The 21,385-nt window shown below is 33.1% G+C and overlaps 2 protein-coding genes and 1 long non-coding RNA gene across 5 annotated transcripts; 1 reads left to right on the top strand and 2 right to left on the bottom strand.

The window, feature by feature from the left end:
• Window positions 1-1,772: 1,772 nt before the first annotated feature.
• Window positions 1,773-3,771, bottom strand: LOC136272927 (uncharacterized). Its single transcript, XR_010710997.1, has 3 exons — window positions 3,618-3,771; window positions 3,105-3,221; window positions 1,773-1,900 (listed from the first exon to the last, which is right to left on the bottom strand). It is a non-coding gene; the product is annotated as an uncharacterized lncRNA (long non-coding RNA).
• A 2,935-nt stretch (window positions 3,772-6,706) lies between these two features.
• LOC105338423 (calmodulin-4) lies at window positions 6,707-8,592 on the bottom strand. Its single transcript, XM_011443534.4, has 4 exons — window positions 8,275-8,592; window positions 8,056-8,150; window positions 7,345-7,510; window positions 6,707-7,192 (listed from the first exon to the last, which is right to left on the bottom strand). Exons 1-4 carry the CDS (start codon window positions 8,476-8,478, stop codon window positions 6,941-6,943), a joined length of 717 nt encoding a protein of 238 aa, XP_011441836.3. The 5' UTR covers window positions 8,479-8,592; the 3' UTR covers window positions 6,707-6,940.
• Window positions 8,593-11,495: 2,903 nt separating this feature from the next.
• LOC105338422 (CD63 antigen) lies at window positions 11,496-19,932 on the top strand. Of its 3 annotated transcripts, none has more exons than XM_011443531.3 (9): window positions 11,496-11,655; window positions 13,141-13,214; window positions 13,616-13,846; window positions 14,276-14,350; window positions 14,455-14,568; window positions 14,790-14,972; window positions 18,154-18,243; window positions 19,259-19,333; window positions 19,597-19,932. In XM_011443531.3, the coding sequence occupies exons 2-8, from the start codon at window positions 13,149-13,151 to the stop codon at window positions 19,322-19,324; spliced, it is 825 nt and encodes a 274-aa protein (XP_011441833.3). In that variant the 5' UTR covers window positions 11,496-11,655; window positions 13,141-13,148; the 3' UTR covers window positions 19,325-19,333; window positions 19,597-19,932. The 3 variants fall into 3 exon arrangements, with proteins under 3 accessions (XP_011441833.3, XP_011441835.3, XP_011441834.3); XM_011443532.4 differs by lacking the exon at window positions 11,496-11,655 and adding an exon at window positions 12,948-12,983; XM_011443533.3 differs by lacking the exon at window positions 19,259-19,333.
• The last annotated feature ends 1,453 nt before the right edge of the window (window positions 19,933-21,385 follow it).

The following is a 21,385-nucleotide window of genomic DNA, read 5'->3' as shown; positions in this document are numbered from 1 at the left end:
GGCATTAAATTACCATTACCATTACTTGATTTTCTTGAAGTAATGCATTACATTACCATTACATGAGTAAAGTAATGCATTACCATTACTTTTTTTTTTAAAGTAAAGCTAATAAAGAGTTTTTGCAAATGTTATAAATATACAACATTCTCTAAAATATCTACAGTTTCATGCTCAGTATCAGGTTCAAATTCAATGAATAAACAAGAGTCATATTTTATTTGCTCAATATATAATCATATTGTGGCAATATGAACAACATATTACATAAGTAAAATGGTATTTATAGACATTTGGCATGATACAATGTCAGATATGAAATAGAGACACAGGATAACATGCGTAACAAAAAACAATTTATGAAATAATGTTGCGGTTTTTTAATGTTAAATATAGATATATCCCCAGATTACACAAATCTTTATAATTTTGGACACTTAATTTTATTAATTTATAAACAGATGATTTTTCCCAGTTATATTTCTTAATATATTTTAATCGTATTTCTTTTTACGGAGTACACTTAAAGACAAAAGATTGCTGTTGCACTTTATGATCGAAGTTTCAAAGGGTTCATCTTTTAAATGCATCCACCTTCCGGGCTATACTGAATAAATGTTTTGCAGGAGCATTCAACGCTTGGACTGGAAAATACTGTTTGACGATCTTTATCTTAGGATATATTACGTGCAATAATAAATTAAATACATAAATTTTGTATTTTCTATCAGTCCAAACTAATGTACAGTGTAATTAATATACAAGAGAGAGAGAGAGAGAGAGAGAGAGAGAGAGAGACAAAGACAGAGACAGAGAGAGAAAATAAGAAAGATTATTTTCAAATAGGTTATAATATTGGAAGTGATATTGATTTTCATCATGGATGGACAGTGCATTCATTTTGCTTTTAAAGGTGCATGTCTGTCTCCTATTCTATTGTGACATAGCGAAGGGAAGGGGATTGGGGTGTTTAGCACTTCTTATAACAATAGATTGTTTTGATACTTAGATTATCCCGGGGGCATAGTGTGTTGTTGAAACATTTCTTATTGAAGTGCAAACTAATTGGAGTAAATTGTTTAAATGATTAAAAACTCTTGATAACAACACTCTTAAAAATGTTATGAAATTGTGCTGTTATCTTTAGTAATATAAACAATTCAAAAATGAATTTTAAAAAACCTTTTTTATAACAAAACATGTACAATTAAAACATTTTTTTTCTCAATTAGAATTATTTCTTTCTTCTTTAGAAATAAATTTAATCAAATTCAATTTCAACTATTCAATTATTCATTACATTTTTTAAAGTGAACATGCATAAACATGCATAAACATGCATAAACATGCAAAGTAATGCAAAGTAATGCCATGTAACACTAGATTTTGGAAAGTAATGCATTACATTAGCATTACTTGTAATGCTAATTTTGAGGCATTATACATTACTAGCATTACTTTGAAAACATGTAATGCATTGCAATGCATTACCATTACATTTAGCATTACCCCAAGCCTGCTGCACACTTTATAAAATATTATTTTGGTGTTCCAAAAGTTGATTAATTAATGATAGGTAGGTCTGCTATGGGCATTCTCATTTAATCTTGAGGAAATCTCTTTGCCAATCTAGTTTTTCAGAGTAAAAAATGTAACATATTCCATAGTTATATTCTTATAAGGCTCAAGTAGGAGTATTTTACAATATTTTTTAGGGTTCTCCTGTAATGGATTTGATATTTTTCGCATAGTTTGACAAAAGTCAGACATGATTAACTTTTGAACATTTATTTCCCGATGTAGTCTGGGAGACATTTACAAACAAAGTCCACGCAGTGGTAGTGCATATTGTTGTCATGGCAACGGCCTATTGCAGCGCAGTCAATTATATCCTGGCATGCTACAAAATAAGAAGAAAAAGAAAGGAAAAAATTTCGTCAAGATATAAGATATAAGTCTATGGTGACTGAAATAAAATTTCTTCATGTTTGTTTTGCAAACAATCACTTATTGTTTTATTGTTGATCAATGATTACATTATGTAGCCTGAGCAAAGAAAAAGACAAGCCAATTAATAAAAACGAGCTTGTTAACAGTTATCAACTATGTTAATATTTCTTCAGTCTGTATAACCCGCGATCAATAGATTCACATATGTAAAAAAAAAAAAAAATAAGTACATATTGTATAAAGAGCATTCGTTGATCACGGATTTCGGTTGTAAATTGTATAGCTTTCACTTAGTTTAAACATGTTTATTAAACAAACGTAAATTATAATTTCTACTCAAAATTTACATTTGTCAAAAATCATCATAAACTTTATTTCACACTTGTGTTTATTAGACTAAATATCCGATAACGTGATTTACATAATTTCGATTTCTGAATTCGATGCCTCAAATATCTGCAATAATTGTTTACAAACCGTAAACTTAACTTTACATTTCTGGTTTATTTTAGTTAACAACTGTAATCCGTAGTTTACAAATCGTAAAACTACGAATAATTTTTTTGCAATCGCGATTGTTTGCTGTTATGGAACAGATTAACGCCTTAACTATGGCTACTGATAGTTTATGTTTACTATAGATTAGAGTTAACTATAGTTATCATCTATAATCCTTAATTGTTTTACAGTCGATAATCCTAACTATTCATTTCAGTTACATCATGATTTACATGTGAATTAGAGTGCCATGAATAAATTTTTTTTGTGTATTCCTGACCTTTTTACATGAACTTTGCTTATCTACGTATTTAAAAAATACCACTTTGTTCTTGTTTTGGTTTTGGCTATCTTATGCTCAAATAAAAATCTAAATGATTATAATATAGTAAGTGTGTATGCACATGTTTTGTATATTGAACCTCAGGCACACGAATTATATGTTTTTATGAAATAAAATGAAATGGATCGGTGAAGTAGACGATCTTAAATATCAGTGCAACTAACTAATCAATTATTCATTCGTTCGTTCGTTCATTCATTCATTCAATTATTCATACATTCGTTTTTTCGTTCGTTCATTCATTCGTTCATTCGAGATCGTCCTTTCTTTCATTCGTTCTTTCATTCATTCGTTCGTTCGTTCCTTCACTTACATTGGACGGCGTCACAGGTACATCGGCCATTATGACAGGACAGGTGAGTTGAGTTATTTGGACACAGAGTTAACTTACAGGTCTCCACGTGACTACATCTCTCAGCAATGGCCAGTGCTATAACATATCAACCATACTTATCTATACATTATAGCTCGATCTATAGTAATTATCTATCCATTGTTTTTCTTTTTAAGTTAGAACGCTAAACACAGAAGCAAAATTCAATAATCAAACGGAAAAAACATGACTTAACTTGGCTATGTTGAAAATGTCGTTCGCCCCTGTTTATGTATTTGTAAAGAACACTGGTAAAAATACGTTCAACTGATTGCATTCTTTTACACTGTGCATACACATTATAGTACATGTATGTTCTCTAAATGTTTTCTTTATTTGCAGGAGAAAAGTCAATTTTTAATTAACCTAACCTCATTTTCTCTAAAAGAAAAAAAAAAGATTTTTCTCCCCCAAAAATTAAAAAAAAAAGATTTTGATAAACATTTCACTTACCCAAAACCCCAATAACCGCGAAAAATATCAGAAATCCTTTCATGATGTTTCTGGAAATAAACTTGTAAAATGGAGATAAATGGAGGGTAGTTTATAGAAAGGTGAAACACACGATAAGACACACGACAATCGTGCTTCGCTGATAATATGACCTATTTGTTGTTCAATTATTACCAAATTCGTGATATTAAGTTCATTATCCAAACCTAAGCACTTAGTTTGCCCAAGTGATAGTAATTATTCGAAAGGAAATTTCAACTAATTAAAAATTGACACACATACAATTCTATAAATCGAATAGCTATATTTTACAAAAATCGTGAATTTTTTCATCCATTATAACAATACATGTATTTAAAGTGATTATCCTAATGAGAGTTATTTCCCTTATCAAGGGGTTTGTGTACCTTAATTGTTTGTACTGTGTTTAAGCGATTAACAAAACTTTTTCATTATTTTTAGAATTAAGGTGGCACACTACAGCAACACTGTGAAAAAGGTTCTCAAATCACCAAAAAAGTACTTAATTGTGATAGATAAAATAATGCATAAGAAGTAAGAAATCAAAAAGGCGAAAAAATAAATGAAAATTTGTATAAATAATCATGATTCAACTATGTAATTAATAAATATGAACAAAAGCCCCAGGCGGATTCGAACTCCTGTGTGCGTATTCAGTATAATTCATATGACTTGGGTATGTATATGTATGATATACATGCACATGTATAGTGTCACTTTCCAAACATGTACCAACGGACTTCTCGAGCTCGTACTCCAGATTTTATAATATAGATTAGGATATCTATTTTTTTTTTTAAATTGAGGACGTAATTCTATACACGAATTTCTTGGTTGTTGGTTTATGAAATCTATCCACATGTAAAGGTTGTGGTTTACATACGGATTCGTAATGACTCGTACCTTTTATATTCCAACCTGGGAAAACGTTCATCGACAACGGAGTACCGAAGTATTGATTACTTATCAACATAAATTCATGTTTCTTACTAGACCTATAAAAAGGCAAACATTTTGAAAAAAGTATCAAATTACTTTAATTAATATTATGTGTCTGCATCAACTTAAGGATGCTCAGCGGTCAACAGATCAATCATCTGATATACTTTAACTTTTAGGATATGATGTGTTTATCTATAAACTATCATTAACCAAAGAAGAAATTTAAAATTGTGTTTCTTCCTATATTTTTATATAGAGCTCTTTTTTAAAAGGAGATCAATACAGTCTAAAAATGGCCACGACCATCCAGCCTTCTTAAAGTGCAATGAAATTAGAGCTCTGAATTCAGTATGTACATTGTAAAGAGCTGCGTGTCATCTGAGAGTGCACAGCTTCTCGCATTTAGAAAATATTCTATAGCAAATCAAATTCATTTTTGAAAACGATCGCTAACTCTGCGGCCTATAAGAAGTAACAGAAGTCATTCACTTATTTTTCATTATTATAACATTTAAAAAAAAAAACAAAAACAAAAACACCCATGCTTCTAATATATCTACAAATTATTTCTAAAAAACTTGCTCCTGATTAGCAATAAAATTCAGGACACCCTCCACACCCAAAGACTTTTTTGCCCCCCCCCCCCCATTTCACACATATTTTTTATGCGTTTGCAATTGGATGCGCACAATATCATCAAATTTATCGACAATGTACTGGAATTTAAATGACTGTTTTTTAAACACTGGCATAAGAAACAGAACTTAACGATGCTTGCTATGATATTTTGTGCCTTACATTACTTATGCGAGATGAAATTCAAATTTCATGCATATGGTCACCAATTACCTCCGCATTTTAACCCTCTTATTATGGAAGTTTACATGTTTATGCAAGTTCATTCTTTAAATTTCACAGTTATGGAACACTGCCTATTCATTCTCCGAGATTAACTCTACGAGGTATTTATAAAAACTAATGAACTTTAACAAAGTAGCTGGCTATTTTTCCGTCACGTATCAAAAATAAACCCGAAATCCTACACAAGGTTTATCTGAAGGAGAACAAATTGTGTTTTGCAATGGAGGTTCCGATTTGTACATTCTGGACTTTGTAGTTAAGTTTCATTTTGCCCAAAATATTACTTGCGGATGAATAATGTATTTCATTTAACACTTAAAAGACACACAAGGCGGCGTTTGTAATTAAAAAAAATTACTGAGCCGCGACCCTCATAAGGACCGGTTCATTCCTCAAACAATAGGAACTGAAGTCCTGAAATACAAGAAGAAATGGAACTTTAAGGCTGAAGAGAGGTTTTTTTCTGACATGGAGAATGTGACAAACACAACGCAAAATGTTTATGACAGACACGCAGATGCACAGGGCGCCATGGAGTTTACGGTGTCTGTGGTGATGGTGTACGGGGGCGCTGTTTTTGGAGTCCTGATTCTGGGATTTTTTCGCGGACTCTCTAATAATCACGATGAGGAAGACAAACAAGTGAACTATTTCCTACGCGACATCGAAAAAACGAGAAGAAAGTTTACAAAAGAGCGAGACCTCAGTGCTGTGTATAAGACGCTAGAGAGCATGGACGTAGAATGGAAATCCCTAAACAACAGAGACACCGGAAGTGCGCTAGGAAGAGGCTTAGCAAATATGATGGCACTTCCGGTTATGCTATCGCGGGAAAGCGAGGCTAACACGGTCCGGAAGACAAGAAGGCCCCCTCTGAAACGTCTGAAAAGCCTACCACGTGTTTTCGCGCGTTTGAAATCGACTCGAGCGCAATCGGAGCCATATTTAGATAGACGACTACGATTCAATTCTCAATTAGAGGAAAGAGTTTTAATGGATAACGACGAAAAAATAGAAGATATCAGGGATAGCATCGAGATTTCAACTGAAATAAGAATAGACATGAATACAATGGGCGACTGTACGGAAGAGTCGGATAGCGGAAGTTTTCAAAGTACGTTTAGTTATTTGGTGTAAAATTGATCCAAATTTGGATATCTTAATGAATTTATTTTTTTGATTTAAAAATATTTTTTAAATGGCACAAACTAAATGTTTTAATTAAAGCTATCACAAATGAACAAAATATAAATCGTACACATTCGTACAATGTTTATACAATATAACATAAGATTTTATTCGAAAGCCATTTTATTACTTTGGTTGAAAATATAAAATTGTATGTAACCATGTGTTACGATTTTATACATTGTATAAATATATAAACAACGAATATTAATACTAGTACCACTGTAGCATTGAATTAAAAAATAAAACAACATTGACTTTGTATTGAGTGTCTCTTCTCAAGATGTCTCCCAATGAGTCCTTACAGGAAATCAAACGCTTTCATATGCTTTGAGAAATTCCTCATATGACAAAGGTCCCGTATGGTTTTTGCTCCATTTAATTAGTATTTCAGAGATCTTGGGCGCCTGTAAGTGAAGCTCGCTGTCCCCCTGCAGACCGTCTAAGAGCTCTTTCCGGTCCACTTTCCCGCTTCCGTCTGTATCCAGCTTTTGAAACAGAGTGCGCATGGCGGAACTTGTGGATTTGACGTTCCAAATTTTCAAAAACTCTTCGTAATCAATCTGTAAGGGAACGATTTGATTTATAAATAACTATAGCAGAAAGGAACAGCTGTAATGTGAAATAGCAATTTGCTTAATATACTACAGTAGCCAAATAAAATGTGTTTTTAAAAATAAATTTCATGTTTATCTGCACAGTAGGGGAAGTCGACCTTTTTGTCGTCGTCTGTCACGAGATAGATGAGCAGGTCCGAGATGTTCTCGGCAGACGCGTCAAGCTCAGCCTCGTTACTGGCCGCGTCCAAAATCTCGTCACGTGTCAGAAAACCACTTCCGTCTTTATCTAGCTTATTGAAGGCTCGCCTCAAAACGATTTGTCTGCAAGGAAAAAATGTTCTTAGGCTGTGTAGTGTTCTCTTTGAAATAAAAAAAAAACCCAAAACCATTCAGGTTATGCATAGATAATTAAAATTTATTGGTTATACATGTATATTGCACACATAAAGTACTTCCTGGCGTTTTCATCTACGTAGAAAATGCGACAGTTATTTTCTTTGAAATTTATTGTAAATGTGGTATATTCTTTACAAATAGATGTATGCTATTTGCGATGAATCACAAAAAAACGGCACAATGTTGCCGACGTTGCACACGGATCTGCTCATGTGATGAATGAAATAGCTTTAGTATTCCTTGATTACTAAACAACGGAAAATGCCAAAATCTGTACATTGATGCACAATAAGTGCCCCGCTCACAAAGAAAGTGATGAGCAACAGATACAGAGTGTCGATTCGTCGTAGAAACTATAGTCTGCAGCTAGATACTGCCTAGCAATATCTTTTGCTTTCATGGAAATGTAAATCATTTAAAAAATATTTTAATATGTACACTGAAATTTAAAAAAAAAGTACTATACCCACTTGAAGTCTATTTTTGGAACTTTAGCCATAGATTTCACATATTCATCTTTTGATATTTTCTCATTCTTGTCTACATCTAACGATTGGAAAATTCTCTGAAATATAATTAAAAAGAACAAATATTGAAAATCCGCATTTAAAAGGTTGAAAAACTTACACGGAATGTACAAATTCCTGGAAAATTTTCGAGGGAGTGGTAATAAACCAAATTCTTCTCACCTTTGCCTCTTCCAGCGTGCCTTTAAAGCCGGACTTCTGCAACACATTATAGACCTCGAAGAAGTCCAGAGATCCACTCTTATCTTTGTCTACTTCCTCGAAGTCCTCTCCAACTCTTGACAGGTGTTTCTGCGCCCACTTCGAAAAATCCGCCATGCTGCTGCAGAAGGCTTTTGCGACGTAATAAAAATACCAAGCAAACATACGTAAATTTATGAAGAAAAAAACTTTCACCGAGTGTCTACTTAAAAATCACAGCTGCTGCGCCTGCGTTATTTTCTGATGCGAAGAAACGTCTCTCTATTCACTTGTGTAATTAAGCAAGGGTAAGGTTTGTTTTGGAGCAGGTCGTCTGCAAGGAGGATAATGAGTTTTCTGCAGAATCAGCCATATAACTGTTTACATGTTCCGCTGAATTACACCGCTTTATATCATAATCGCTGATATATTGTATGTTAATAACGACTGCTGACCAAAACTACCAGGTGTTTTAAAGCTTTGGACCTGGTAATATGAATATCAAAAGAATTTACCACGAAACATTTGACCAACAAAAAAAAAAATAATAAAAGTTTGAACACTAATCAGTATTTTAACATCGTAGAAAAATGTAAAGACAAGTAATACAGGGGTGTACAATTGTGTAAATAATTAACAAGAAATTCAGAACGAAAATTACACACATCATGAAAGCCTAATTACGAAGTGTAGTTGAACTTTGAATAAGGGTAATTTGTCATCCCACAAAAAGAGTCCTTAGAAATGAATCCAGTTGGAAGAATGGATTAAAGCAAAACGTTTGGCTGATGCCCGAAATCGACTTCAAAATTAGAACTTTTCTGCTTTTCTTGAAAGAAGAGCCTATATAAGTATGAAACACGTATGTGACATAATGTATCCTTCACTAATCTTTAAAAAAGTAAAGTCACTGTGGTTAGTTGTGTGCTAGTATTATAGTTTACTATGTGGTAATGAAAAATATTTACATTTTCAACTGTGTTTGTCAATGAAAACATTACGAATCAATTTTGAACCCTTAAACCCAATAACTTCATAAAACATGAGTGACACAAAATGGGCGTGACTTATAGCACAACCGAAAAACAATGTTGGCTGCGCCGCGTAGTAATACACAGCATGTGGTACGTAAAAATAGTAGTTTTAAAATTATGTTGTTTTAAAGTGTATACACATCGGAAATAATGTAAATATGAGTAATAAGGAATCATTCTTTGAATATTATGAGGTGATAATTTTGGTCGGAGCGTGGTCAAATCTATCATAAAGCCCTTCGTTTTCTTAACTGGCTTTAGTGCACTAAATAATTTTCAGAATACATGAATGTCTTTCAAATACATACTTTTGTTCCGTTTATTTTCTGTAAAATATTTTTATCTTGTGCAAAGACGTGTTGGTAGATAGGTTCGCATCATTTTTATTGTCGATACTGGGAATAAGTATTCTTTGACAGCAATTGGTAAAATGTGATACATGCCATTATTTTAGAATATACAGTGGCGTCGTAAGCAAATTGAAATGGGGGGGCTAATCATCAGAAATCTTGACAAGCAGCAAAAAGGCTAATTCCCAAAATCATGAAATTCTTAATCCGTAGTATAATAGTACACCTACACCGTATACACCGTAGTATACCTATAACTCCAAAAGATAAAAATCTGTCCTAGGAAACAAATTCCGAAAAGCATAAAGCAGTATACCTGTAACTGCGATTTTCAATATCACTCTTAATATTTCCTTATTTTCATTTCAATTCCTTACATTCTACCAAAAATGTGGGGGCGGCAGCTTCCTGATACTTCAATTTTTTATTTGTAAATCTAAGAAAATTATATTTGCTGCGAGAAAAAGTTGGGGGTTGGTCCTCCCTGATGCTATATGCCTGATGGTTAGGTCTAACTTTGCCAAAAAAAATTGTGTATGTACATATTGTACAAGTGATAAATAAATCAAGAATTTGTCTGATGTTCATTACTATTTTGAAGATAACCAAATTCTTAATAACCAAAGAGGAGATCACAGAAACATCGAGAGGACAGTATTGTTTCATCGTATGCGCGGATCTAAAAGGGTGAGGAGGGGGGAGGGGTCTAACTCAAGTAATTTCATGTAAATTCAAGTCCCGTGGACCTCCCTCCGCGCATGCATCATTCACTATGTACTTTTACTGGTCTACGGCATCCTTCTTTATCGTTATATACACTTGACCCCCAGGTTGAGCATCATTTCGATCATGTATGCAGATCAAACATCGTCCATGAAGATCAAGGATCGACTTTTTTATGTTCACAACTTTCATCTTCTTGCTAATAAATTGTTGTTGAAACTCCATCTCCGGACATGAATAATATGAATTGAGTGTGACGTCATGGATAACTACTTCCGGTGACTGTTATGATGGTGTGTCGCTGGATGACTCTGTTTGTTTTTTTTTATAACCTGAACAGCCCACATATCTTACTAAACTGTCATCACGAAAAGGAAGTTTATCTTTTTTAAAGCAAGTTTTCCTTCATATACAAATTCAAAAGGAAAAGAAAACCAGTTGAAAAAATGTTTCCGGTTTCCTGTTTGCCATGTAAAGAAACACTGCAAATAATGTGGTTTTTCTGTTTGCTGGCGTGTATGTCTTTCTATTGAGATGGATTTTATGTGATTGTGAACATATCGTTTAACTGCAACTACAAAGCAAATCAAATCACCTAATAAACTGAAACAACAACAACAACAAAAATATGACAAATGAATAAAAAAAATAGCAATAACAAAGCAAAAAAAAACCCCAAAACAAGAACTTTTATAAAATACAGTAAGATTATTTTTTTTTCTATTGATTGCAAGGGAGAGGAGCTGAGTTATATATAGTTTTGAATTAATGACTTTTTTCACTCGACCTTTTACGCATGTGCATAGATAGTGCGTTCCTAACAATGATTTTCAACAGCCCATATTACTAGTTGTTTCATAATCGTACAAACAATTACAGGTATACCTTGAAGATAACCAAAAAAAAGGGCTCATTCTGACGCATCAAAATGGGATGGGCTAGGTGAAAGTGATTTGTCTCGTAGGAATTTATTTATCAAACTCACACCCAGATAACAGAAGATTTTTAACAGAAAAAATCAAGACAGAAAATTGCTCATCGCAGTTTAAACTTAAATCAAATGCTACATGGCATGATAAGTTTGTTAATTCTTTTTAAAGTTTATGAATGATACTGATTTGTTTGAGAGTATAGTATTACCTACGCGTAATACTTAATATCAACGAATAGCCTGTCAGCCGCGCACCCCGGAAACGTGATGCATTACCAAGATCCTGTTTACACATTAACTTACTATTCTAGCTGCTGAACAAGAGGTATGTCTATTTTCTTTACACATTTAGGTATTTATTTCTCTTTCCCCTGAAATTCAATTGACTATTATAAGGGGTTTTAAGGGGGGATGGGAATAATATATATTCTAGAGGAGATTTTATCAAACTCATTTTCTTAATTAACTTTTAGAAAAAAAAAATAACGAAATATTTTATGGAAGAAAAAAGTTTCAAAATCTTCACTATATTTGAAGTTGTGGTTGTTGTTGTTAACAAAATCAGAAAAACGTCGATGCTGCGGATAAAAAATTATACATAGTTGGCATTGCATGTACTTTAAAACAAGCACTGGCGTCGGAAGCAAATTGAAAGTGGGGGGGGGGGCCCAGTTCCGACGCCTATGACAAGTTACGGATCTATTTAATCTAATGAATATCTGTTTATTCTGGATCAGATGACTGTATCTTTTAAAAAAAATATAGAAGAGTAGATAGGCGTTATTATCATTTGGTATCCCATAGTTTATGTACATGTACTAATACAATGACCAATGACTAATGCGTTGAAAAGTTTCCGATTATCCTTAAATGAATTGCTTTATCCTCCGGGATGAGGAGGTGGAAATAATTCATTACATTGAAGGAAATAAACTAGTTTAATCTACCCAATAGAAAATTACTTTACATATGTACACTGTTCATGTATTATTACCTTTTCGCTTAACTGTTCATGAATTATGAAAATGTATTTATGCAGACTGTTGTTTGATATGACTGCTTTTTGCTTCTGACATGGAACAGAGATGTTTATTATACTTTCATGTTAAATACTGAAATCTGATTGGTTTAGACGCAGTTAATAATTTGTTCTATTACCTTCAACGTTAGCAACACACTTGGCAACGGTTAACACTATATAAATAATGCCTGTTTGGGAGGGTAACAGATGAAATTGACACCCCCTCACAAACAGGCACTATTTGAATGATGATGCATGCTTATAAAGGTTCAATAATCTTGCTGTAATACGGTATTAACCGGTGTTCAATTTTGATAGAGAAATCATTTAATCTCGGTCGCTGGGTACGTAATTGTGCAACAACGATGGGAGGAGGATTTAGTTGGAATTGTGTCATTTGAGATCCTGGTTCCAAGCTCCGTTTAAAATGGCGGATCTGGAATTCGAACATTACTTCATCAGGATGCCAATTCCCTCTGGTCCGGTTGTTCGATTAGAAAACTTCAGGATCATCCTTCTCTAGAATACGTGTATGTCAATGACATAGGCAATTTATAACCCGGACGAAATAGAATCCAATTCATTCAGTAGTTTGATTTGACTATAGTATATACCTGCAGTATTCTCAGAAGGTATACCTATAGTTTAAAAACATTTATTAACAAGGAATTCCGATAGGTCAATATTGATATTCTTCTGTTAGAAAAAGAGAATATTAAACATTCAGGCTCATCTAAGTAAATGGAACGTTTTATATGGTTTTGAGATATTTTTTTTTCTCCCTTGCAGAACTCAAAATGGGGTTGGACTGTGGAGGAAAGATGGGACAGTTTATCCTTGTGATAATCAACACAGTGTTTTTGGTAACTTTTAAAACTAATTATTTGTTTATTAACACATTTATTTTCAATGATCAGCTCAATGATCTATATTTGAAAATATTTTACATGATTGTCATATCATTTCTTAGTAATGTTCATGCGTTATTGTGGAATCATTAATTTTCGCTGTGGTCAATTTTCGTGAATTGTCACGGCTTTTTTTTTCTCCAAAGATTAGGATACTTTCTTTTATGATATATAAATAAATAAATGTACATTTCTTTCATAATTCGTTGAGTATGAAAATTTCTAGGTGAGAGGACCAATGAAATCCACGAAATTTGAGCTACCACGAATTTGAACAATTCCACAGTTCGTTTTTTTTTGGCCAAGGACTGTATATCATCAATAACGACTTTAAAATAAATTCTTATTGCTTTCAGTTGATGGGTCTGGGGCTGTTCATCCCAGGAATCGTCCTACAAACCAACATTGACTTTGTGAGCGACGAAATTAAGCCGGTTCTGGACCAGGTTAGCGTGACGGGAATAGCCCTTGGTGACGTAGTTAAGAACCTCGGCATCGGCTTCATCATCGTTGGGGTGTTTGTATTCTTGGTTGCAGTGCTGGGGTTAATGGGAGCCTGCTGCAAAAGCAAATGTTTACTGACAATCGTAAGTTCTGTCTACTGTGTTCAGGGGAAAATGTTAAACCGCTTTCGTTTTAATTTTGCCCCGCAAGCTGTCATCGACAGGTAAAATAATAATAAAAAGATATATCTGTTTAAACATTGCTGTTATGGGAAATTTTATATAAATAGGACAAAACATTAGAAAGATTAATCGAAAATAGATATATGTGTATTAAAAAGAAGTTTCAAAAACAGATTGTTGTGATGATATCCTTACCAAAGTACATACTGCAAAATGCAGTTGAAAATTGCATATCCTCTAGTCTCACTAAGGCCTTGTTGCATGGTTTACAATAATAATTTTAAAATTGTTCTTCGCGATCTTTTTTACGGCTTTTAGAATTACAGATTAATGGAGGGATTTATTTATAATATCATAATGCATAAGTAAATGTTGCAATTTATTTTCCAGTACGCTATTATCGTGTTGCTCATTCTGTTGTCCCAAATTGTCGTCGTCATCCTGTGGTTCACAATGCAAAACCAGGTATGAACACAAATAAGCATCATCCACCAAATGTCAATTTTTGGGTCACGAAATCAAAACTGTTAACTGGTAGACTGGTAATTACACACACTTATATCTTTCAGCTAGACTCTGTCGTAAGGGACGAGTTGTCGACGTCGTTAAAAAATAACTTCCGCGAGGATAGCTTGAACGGAACAAACCAACTCAGTAACGGATGGAACTACATCTTTCTCACAGTACGTCTCGGCTTCCGTGTCTCTTTAACTTGTATTCACCAAATACAGAAGGAAAACAACATCTTCATATCGTCTATAAATCATTAGTTCATACACATTTTTAAACCCTTCAGTTTGTATAACTTTTATGATTATATATACATGTATTTTTAAAAAATTGTGTTTTTTTCCCCACAAAAATAATATGTGTGTGTTGGTAAAGACTAGAGTACTTTTTACAGCTGAAATGTTGCGGAGTGAACGCTGTGACGGCCGGAAATGCCGGTGACTTTGCCAATACGCCCAACTGGACAAAAGGTTCGAAGAAGATCCCAACCTCCTGTTGCGTTGGAGTGACCGCTTCGAACTACACTGCACCACCAACATGTACAGACAACGTTGCTGCGGGAACTTACTACACTTCGGTTTGTCTAAATTTTATCCTTAATGTTAGACTAAACTTCTAACATATATGATTAGATGCAAAACAAAAACAGACTTGATGTGATAATTTTTCACTGTTCCACGGTTTCTTAATGAAAACATTTTAAATACAGAACAACATTGTAGCTTCGTCAATAATACATAAATGTAGTTCATCTAATCACTTAGAAAGACGTCACTATTCGAGTCATTGAAATACAGTTAATTGCAATGTCGTAGCACACGTATGGAAGGTCGTTACAAATAGAGGGGGGAAAAGACAGCTCTTATACAGACAGACATAACATTTTTAAAATAAAATCCAGAATTAATATATATCTACAAATTTCATCCATTAAGGATTTATTCTATCATTTTATAAGATTAAAAAAATCACAGATCTAAGTAGTTTCATTAATGTCAATTCTATCACGTGCAATTTCCAGTTTATCCGTCTTAATTGACAGATGACTGTTTGTTGGCAGTTCTGTTCGTAAGCTTGCAAAAACTGTCAACCATCGGAGTGGGTTGTTCCGGTCTTGTCAACAAAATTTTGATTGATTTTTTCATAGATTATTTAAACCCTAAAGAAGTAAAAATCAAATAATCTCAATCTGATTCAAGTCAAACATTCCACTAGCTTCTTTATTTTGATGGTGGCGATCATCAAAATGAAGGAGCAAGGGGGAGGTTTGATTTTATTCTTGGATGCAAGTACATGTATACAATTCTTATGCAACATGAAATCATAGGAAAGCGCGGACGGTGCATGCAGAATGAAGATGGACGTCTTTAGCACCTCCGTTTGTACAACTTCCTGATCGTCAAAACAGTATCTTTTGTTTTCACTCACTAAATGATTTTATTTCATTTGAACGTACTTTAATGTTTGCTAGTGTAAACAAAAGGAAAAAAAAACTAAGAAACTGAAAACCCTCTTTCCTACATAATATAAGTGCTAACACTAAGTAATGTTCAATACAAATCACAAAAGTGTCAATGGTCAACAGACACATGAATTATACACATTATAATGGTTGAAATTATAACAGTAGATATTCAGGCAAATAAATTAGAAGAAAAAGTGTATGCAGCTTTATAAAGACAATTGATATACTGATCCGTCAAAATCGACCGGATCTCTTTAAAAATAACTGTACATTGGAAAAATATTTTCATTTTTTGTAAAAGCCATGAAGTTAATTCACTTAAAGGTATACATGTATGTGGCGTATTTGGAGTAAAATTTTTGACATGAGTTTGAGTAAAAATATACATCGCGCTTCTTATGATTACAGGCACGTAGCATCGTTTTTGAAAGTGGGGGGGGGGGGGGGGGGGGGCAGACCCATCCAAATAATCTTGACAAGCTAAAAAAAAAAGGGAAATTCCCCTCCAAATCATGACTTTCCTAATCCGTGGGGGGGGGGGGGGGGGGGGTATTCAATTTGACTACTCATTTCCTTATTTTCATATCAATTTTTTACTAACTTCCAAAAAAGTGGGGGGGGGGGGGCCAACTTCATTATAATTCATTTTTTTATATGTAAATTTCAAAAACTTTGTTGCTGGGAGAAAAAGTGGGGGGGGGGGGGGAGGGCAGCCCCCCCCCCCCCCCCCCCCCCCCCCCCCGCCCCCCCCCCCCCCCTGATGCTACGTGCCTGGATTAGACGTTTCACAAACTCTAGGCCCGTAAAACATGTTCTTTCTTTAGTTATTTGTCTCTAAACTTTGCTACACGTCTGATGAATATTAAATAAATGTGATCCGCCTTTTGTAACGCCACTGTGCATGAGTGCGGGAAAACCTAGTATTGAAAACAGTTTGTTTACAAATTAGAATCACGTTTGCATGTCATATTATATAATTCTTATATCAGATGCATTATCATTCCTTTATTCATTAATGTAGAACGATATAAATTGCTTATTATGTGTATAATAAAGATGAAACACGATTTTAGCATCAATGACACGGTAAAATGAGTGAATATCCCCTCTCCCTGAGGGATGCATGTACTGAAAGAGTTTACTTATTCTTTATTAAAAATATTCCTCTACTTGTGGTTTATGACTTATAAAGTAAAGACATGGAACACATGAAGTACGTATAAACCTGAATAGCAAAACCCCTACAACTTCATGATAAAAACTTAAGTTTAATTCGGCTTTAATTCCTATTCAATCATTCTACATGGTCTCCAATGACAATCTTCCCTTTGTTCTTATCCTTGTCAGTCTTTTTTTTTCGTTCTTTTCCAAATCTGTCAAACCTTACGGTATATCTATCTTTCTCATCGTCGCCATTGTTGTTGTGATAGACTGAGCGTGGTACATATGTATCACGTGAACGATTTAAGGCGGGGTTTATTAAAATGCTGGATTTATTATCGATTCCATAAAAATTATATTTTTTTAAAATTTATTTCTATATCTTTTTAAACCGAATGATATAAAATGCGTAATTTATTTTGAAGATATATCTTTATATATAACTTATTTAAATAAATAAATCAATCAAATATTTCTAAGCATGAAAAATACGCCACATATACCTTTAAATAAACAATTGAAGAGAATTTCGCCGAGTAAAATACTTTGTTTTAGTATGGTTTATACTGGCTTTGAAAAAGAATTGCTAGTTTTTATTGCTATATCATAAAGTTCATTTTACAAAGATCAATATAAGAATAAAACTTATAAAATGATAAAAATGTAAAGCAAACATCAAACATGTAATAGTAAGACTATACCTATGGTGACAGTAAATACTATAGTTCAAAATTTACAACATGACAATACCGGTATAAAAATTTTACAGTATGTTAGTGCAATGTGGTAATGATTTTGTTTATGATGCATTTTTACTTATAAAGTTCGTTACTGACTGTCTAGGGAAATATGTCAGGTTGTCAGAGTTTATAGACGGCGAGGTAAAGCCAACAATTCGGACATTTCCGACGTAACAATGTTCTGTGCTATCAAGGACGTTACCTTTATCTAGTATAATTAAAATAATTTCATAACGAAAAAGATGTTACGGTTGACATATTGCCGTCTATAATTTGCTACTAGCCGATTATGGAAAAAATATAGACGACCATCATGTGACACGTTTTTACCCAATGACGTTGCGTAATTTTAAACTGAGACTATTATTAATCACTTATTTTTTTTATTATAGGGCTGCTATGACGCCCTGATCAACAAATTCGACACTTCAAAGTACAGCAGCGTGTTCCTAGGTGTAGGGGTTACTATCATCATCATCGAGGTATGGTATTCTTTTATTCACTGCACGACATAAAGACACGATCCAATGAGGGATATTCAATGGCATTTATAAAAGTCATACATGTATACATGTATCTTTATATATTATATATTACATATAACAGTCAATCAACTGATTACATTCAATACCAATATTGTCTGTAGAGGACTATATATATAATATTATAATATTGCATTCTTTCAGGGAAATTTGCATCTAAACAATAAATGTAATGATAAATCCCACCATTCTCCTATGGGATATTGAGATTAAAGAGACAGTTATAAGAAAACTAGAGCAATGTACACATTCAGGTTGACATGATAGGATCAGAGGTATAAGTCCCACCAAAATATACCAGTATAAACAAAAGGAAGTTCTGTCTAACCGAAAGAGTAGCTGAAAATCGTGTCCGGACTTAAATGTCACGGTTTTATTTGTCTTTCTTCTATAGCAAATATTTTCTGTGTCGCTTAAAAATTACCATATTGTAATAAATCTTGAAAAAAGTAGATTTTCTTAAATTCAAGAAAATATGTGTTAAACAAACATTGATGGTCATTTTATTTATAAATAAAAACATTTCCTAGAGTTTTTTAAATTTCTATTTAAACACGAATAATAAGTTCTAGTTTGCCTGGGTTTATTTCAAAACGATACGATACTGGGTAAATGCAGCATGACCAAGAACACTTTCATGAGACCAATAAATAAACGTTGGAGAAAAGCATATCTACTAAGAATGATGTTTTCACTGTAGAAAATAATATTTATCAATAGGACAAACAAGACCTCAACAACTGGAATTTTGCATGTTTTCAATATAACTATTTTTATATCTAGTATTTCAATATAGCAAATTATATTCTTATCAATAAACATAAAGCAAACTGATCAGATTTATTTTTAATTAACCCAGTAAAATCAATATTTGGTTATATAGCTACCTAACTACAGTGTATACTCCTCTCTGATATCTCACGCTCCTATTTCATGTGTATCATTTCTGTTGCAGATTCTAGCATTCGTCAGTTCAATTTTGATGTGTAGAGGAAATTATGGCGAAGGAAACTTGGCTTAAGATCTTCATGTAAATCAATTCTTTTATTTAAATATAAAGTGATTCATATGCTTACTGTGTCTGTGCATGACACTTTTAGAAGCAAATTTTCAGAAAGTTTACTCTTTTGCTTTTTAAGAATCGAAATCGTTCAGAAATACTATAATAGATATAAATAAGAAAGCCTTTTTATAACAGCTCCAATATGTTCCGCATAATCATATCAACTACATATTATGCATATACCAAGTACTTATGAATATGACTACGTTTCATTCCTTTTTCTTTTACAGATTCTCGCTATGCTCGCCTCAATCTGCATTTGTCGGGGACAAGAAGATTGAGAAACATCCATTGAATGAATAAAAAACCACGGATACTTTTAACATCATAAATTAACCAAACTAACTGTCATATTCGCATAAATTTCCGTGCGTGAAAAAGTACATTGCTCTTAAACAAAGATGAAATCTCCTGTGGAAACATGTTCCCTCCAAAACGAAACATTGTATTTCTCTCATATATAGTTTTTGTACCGCAGCGATAAAATTTTCCTGTTTTCATTTTTTGTATAAAATATCTCAATGTTCTTTTGATTTTGATTATTTAATAAATACCTTCGAAAACAGGTTTTTTTTAATTCATAAATGTTGAACTTTTAAAACACTCGTCCTACAGTGTGCATATGCCTTTTTTCTTAATAAAATATTGAACTTAAAAACATTGTTCTAAACAAGATACAGATGAAAATTAATGTCAAACAAACGTAACCATGTTTACACATTCAGTTGGAAAGAAAGAAAGACATCCGGTATTTCCGTTATTTGAAACGTCACTCGCGAGAATTTGAACTTGTCTTGCAGCGCTTGTAAACTGTTTGTTTGTGCAAATCTTTAAAATGGCAAGATTAGTTGCTATATATGTATTATCTTAAAGTTATCAACAATACATTTTATCATATGTATACACATAATATTACACAGACAAAGCAAACTGCTCGCTGGACTTAAATTCAGTTTGCAGAAAATGATATAGATTTCCCATAAACACGACATTAAAGGGTCACGATTTTGGTCAAAAATTATTTTTTCAATTTTACTGTTTACAATGCTTCAGTAAACATTTTTAATAGGCAACCAAAATTTGAGTGTCATTTGATGAGTCATAAGCAAGTTACAGAGCTTACAATTCTTCGCTATGTAAACAAAGCGTTTGTTTACATTTTGAATGTTGAAATGAAAATTCCAGTTCTAGACCTAAAATGAATGTGTTTATCGTTATGAACTGTTTATTTATGCTTAAAATGAATAATAAGATAGACAAACCAGCTTAAAAAGTTTTTTTACTGGTATATTGAACCAATGTAAACAAAAACAGGGCACGGGCCTTGTTTACATGATGAAGAATTGTAAGCCCTGTATCTTGCTCAAAACTCAACGACTGGCACCCAAATTTCATTTGATCATTAAAAATGCATTCCTAAAGCATTGCAAATAATTAAAACAGAAAAATAAAACTTGACCAAAATCGTGACCATGCCCCTTTAAACTCTATTTTACCTAGGGTTTTTTTCCACATATTTACTAGTATTTTATGATTATAAACCAAACTTTTATTTTTCTATTTGAATTTTACAGTGTTAACAACTGAAAGTTGAATGTCAGTTGACAAGTTTTACATTACTTACAGAACTGACAGTCTTTATAATGTAAACATGGATTGTGCCATGTTTTTGTTTACATATCAACTGCTGAATAGAACACATATCATATCTTAAACAAAAGGGGAAAACCCCGTATTATGTTTGGTTTATATTGTCTATTTTTTGCACGCAAAATTTTTGACATTAATGTCATCCGGGTACTTTCATGTTGTTAGCATTGCAAAATCACCCGTAGACATTTTTTTTCAATTAGCGGCTTTATTTAACCAGACAAGCTTAAAGGGGCGTTCTAAAGGAACATTCTTGGGATTATATCATGAAATATTCATCGGTTGGATAAAACATTTATTTTATATATATCAAATAATTGAAGAAAAATCGATGCGAGGACATCTTGGACAGAGAATAGTTATACATAA

The sequence above is a fragment of the Magallana gigas genome, chromosome 2, assembly GCF_963853765.1.
Source record: "Magallana gigas chromosome 2, xbMagGiga1.1, whole genome shotgun sequence".
NCBI classification, from domain to species: domain Eukaryota; kingdom Metazoa; phylum Mollusca; class Bivalvia; order Ostreida; family Ostreidae; genus Magallana; species Magallana gigas.
The sequence above is the reverse complement of the archived record's forward strand: the minus strand, read 5'-3'. Positions and strand labels throughout refer to the sequence as shown.

Bases quoted from the DNA above. Each gene is read 5' to 3' on its own strand.
- LOC105338423 (XM_011443534.4), bottom strand. From the start codon at position 8,478: ATGTTTGCTTGGTATTTTTATTACGTCGCAAAAGCCTTCTGCAGCAGC. The intron at 7,511-8,055 runs GTGGGTATAGTA...TTTTCCTTGCAG, and splicing joins GTTCCAAAAATAGACTTCAA to ACAAATCGTTTTGAGGCGAG. The intron at 7,193-7,344 runs GTCGACTTCCCC...GTTCCCTTACAG, and splicing joins TGACAGACGACGACAAAAAG to ATTGATTACGAAGAGTTTTT.
- LOC105338422 (XM_011443531.3), top strand. From the start codon at position 13,149: ATGGGGTTGGACTGTGGAGGAAAGATGGGACAGTTTATCCTTGTGATA. The intron at 13,215-13,615 runs GTAACTTTTAAA...TATTGCTTTCAG, and splicing joins TAATCAACACAGTGTTTTTG to TTGATGGGTCTGGGGCTGTT. The intron at 14,973-18,153 runs GTTTGTCTAAAT...TTTTTATTATAG, and splicing joins CGGGAACTTACTACACTTCG to GGCTGCTATGACGCCCTGAT.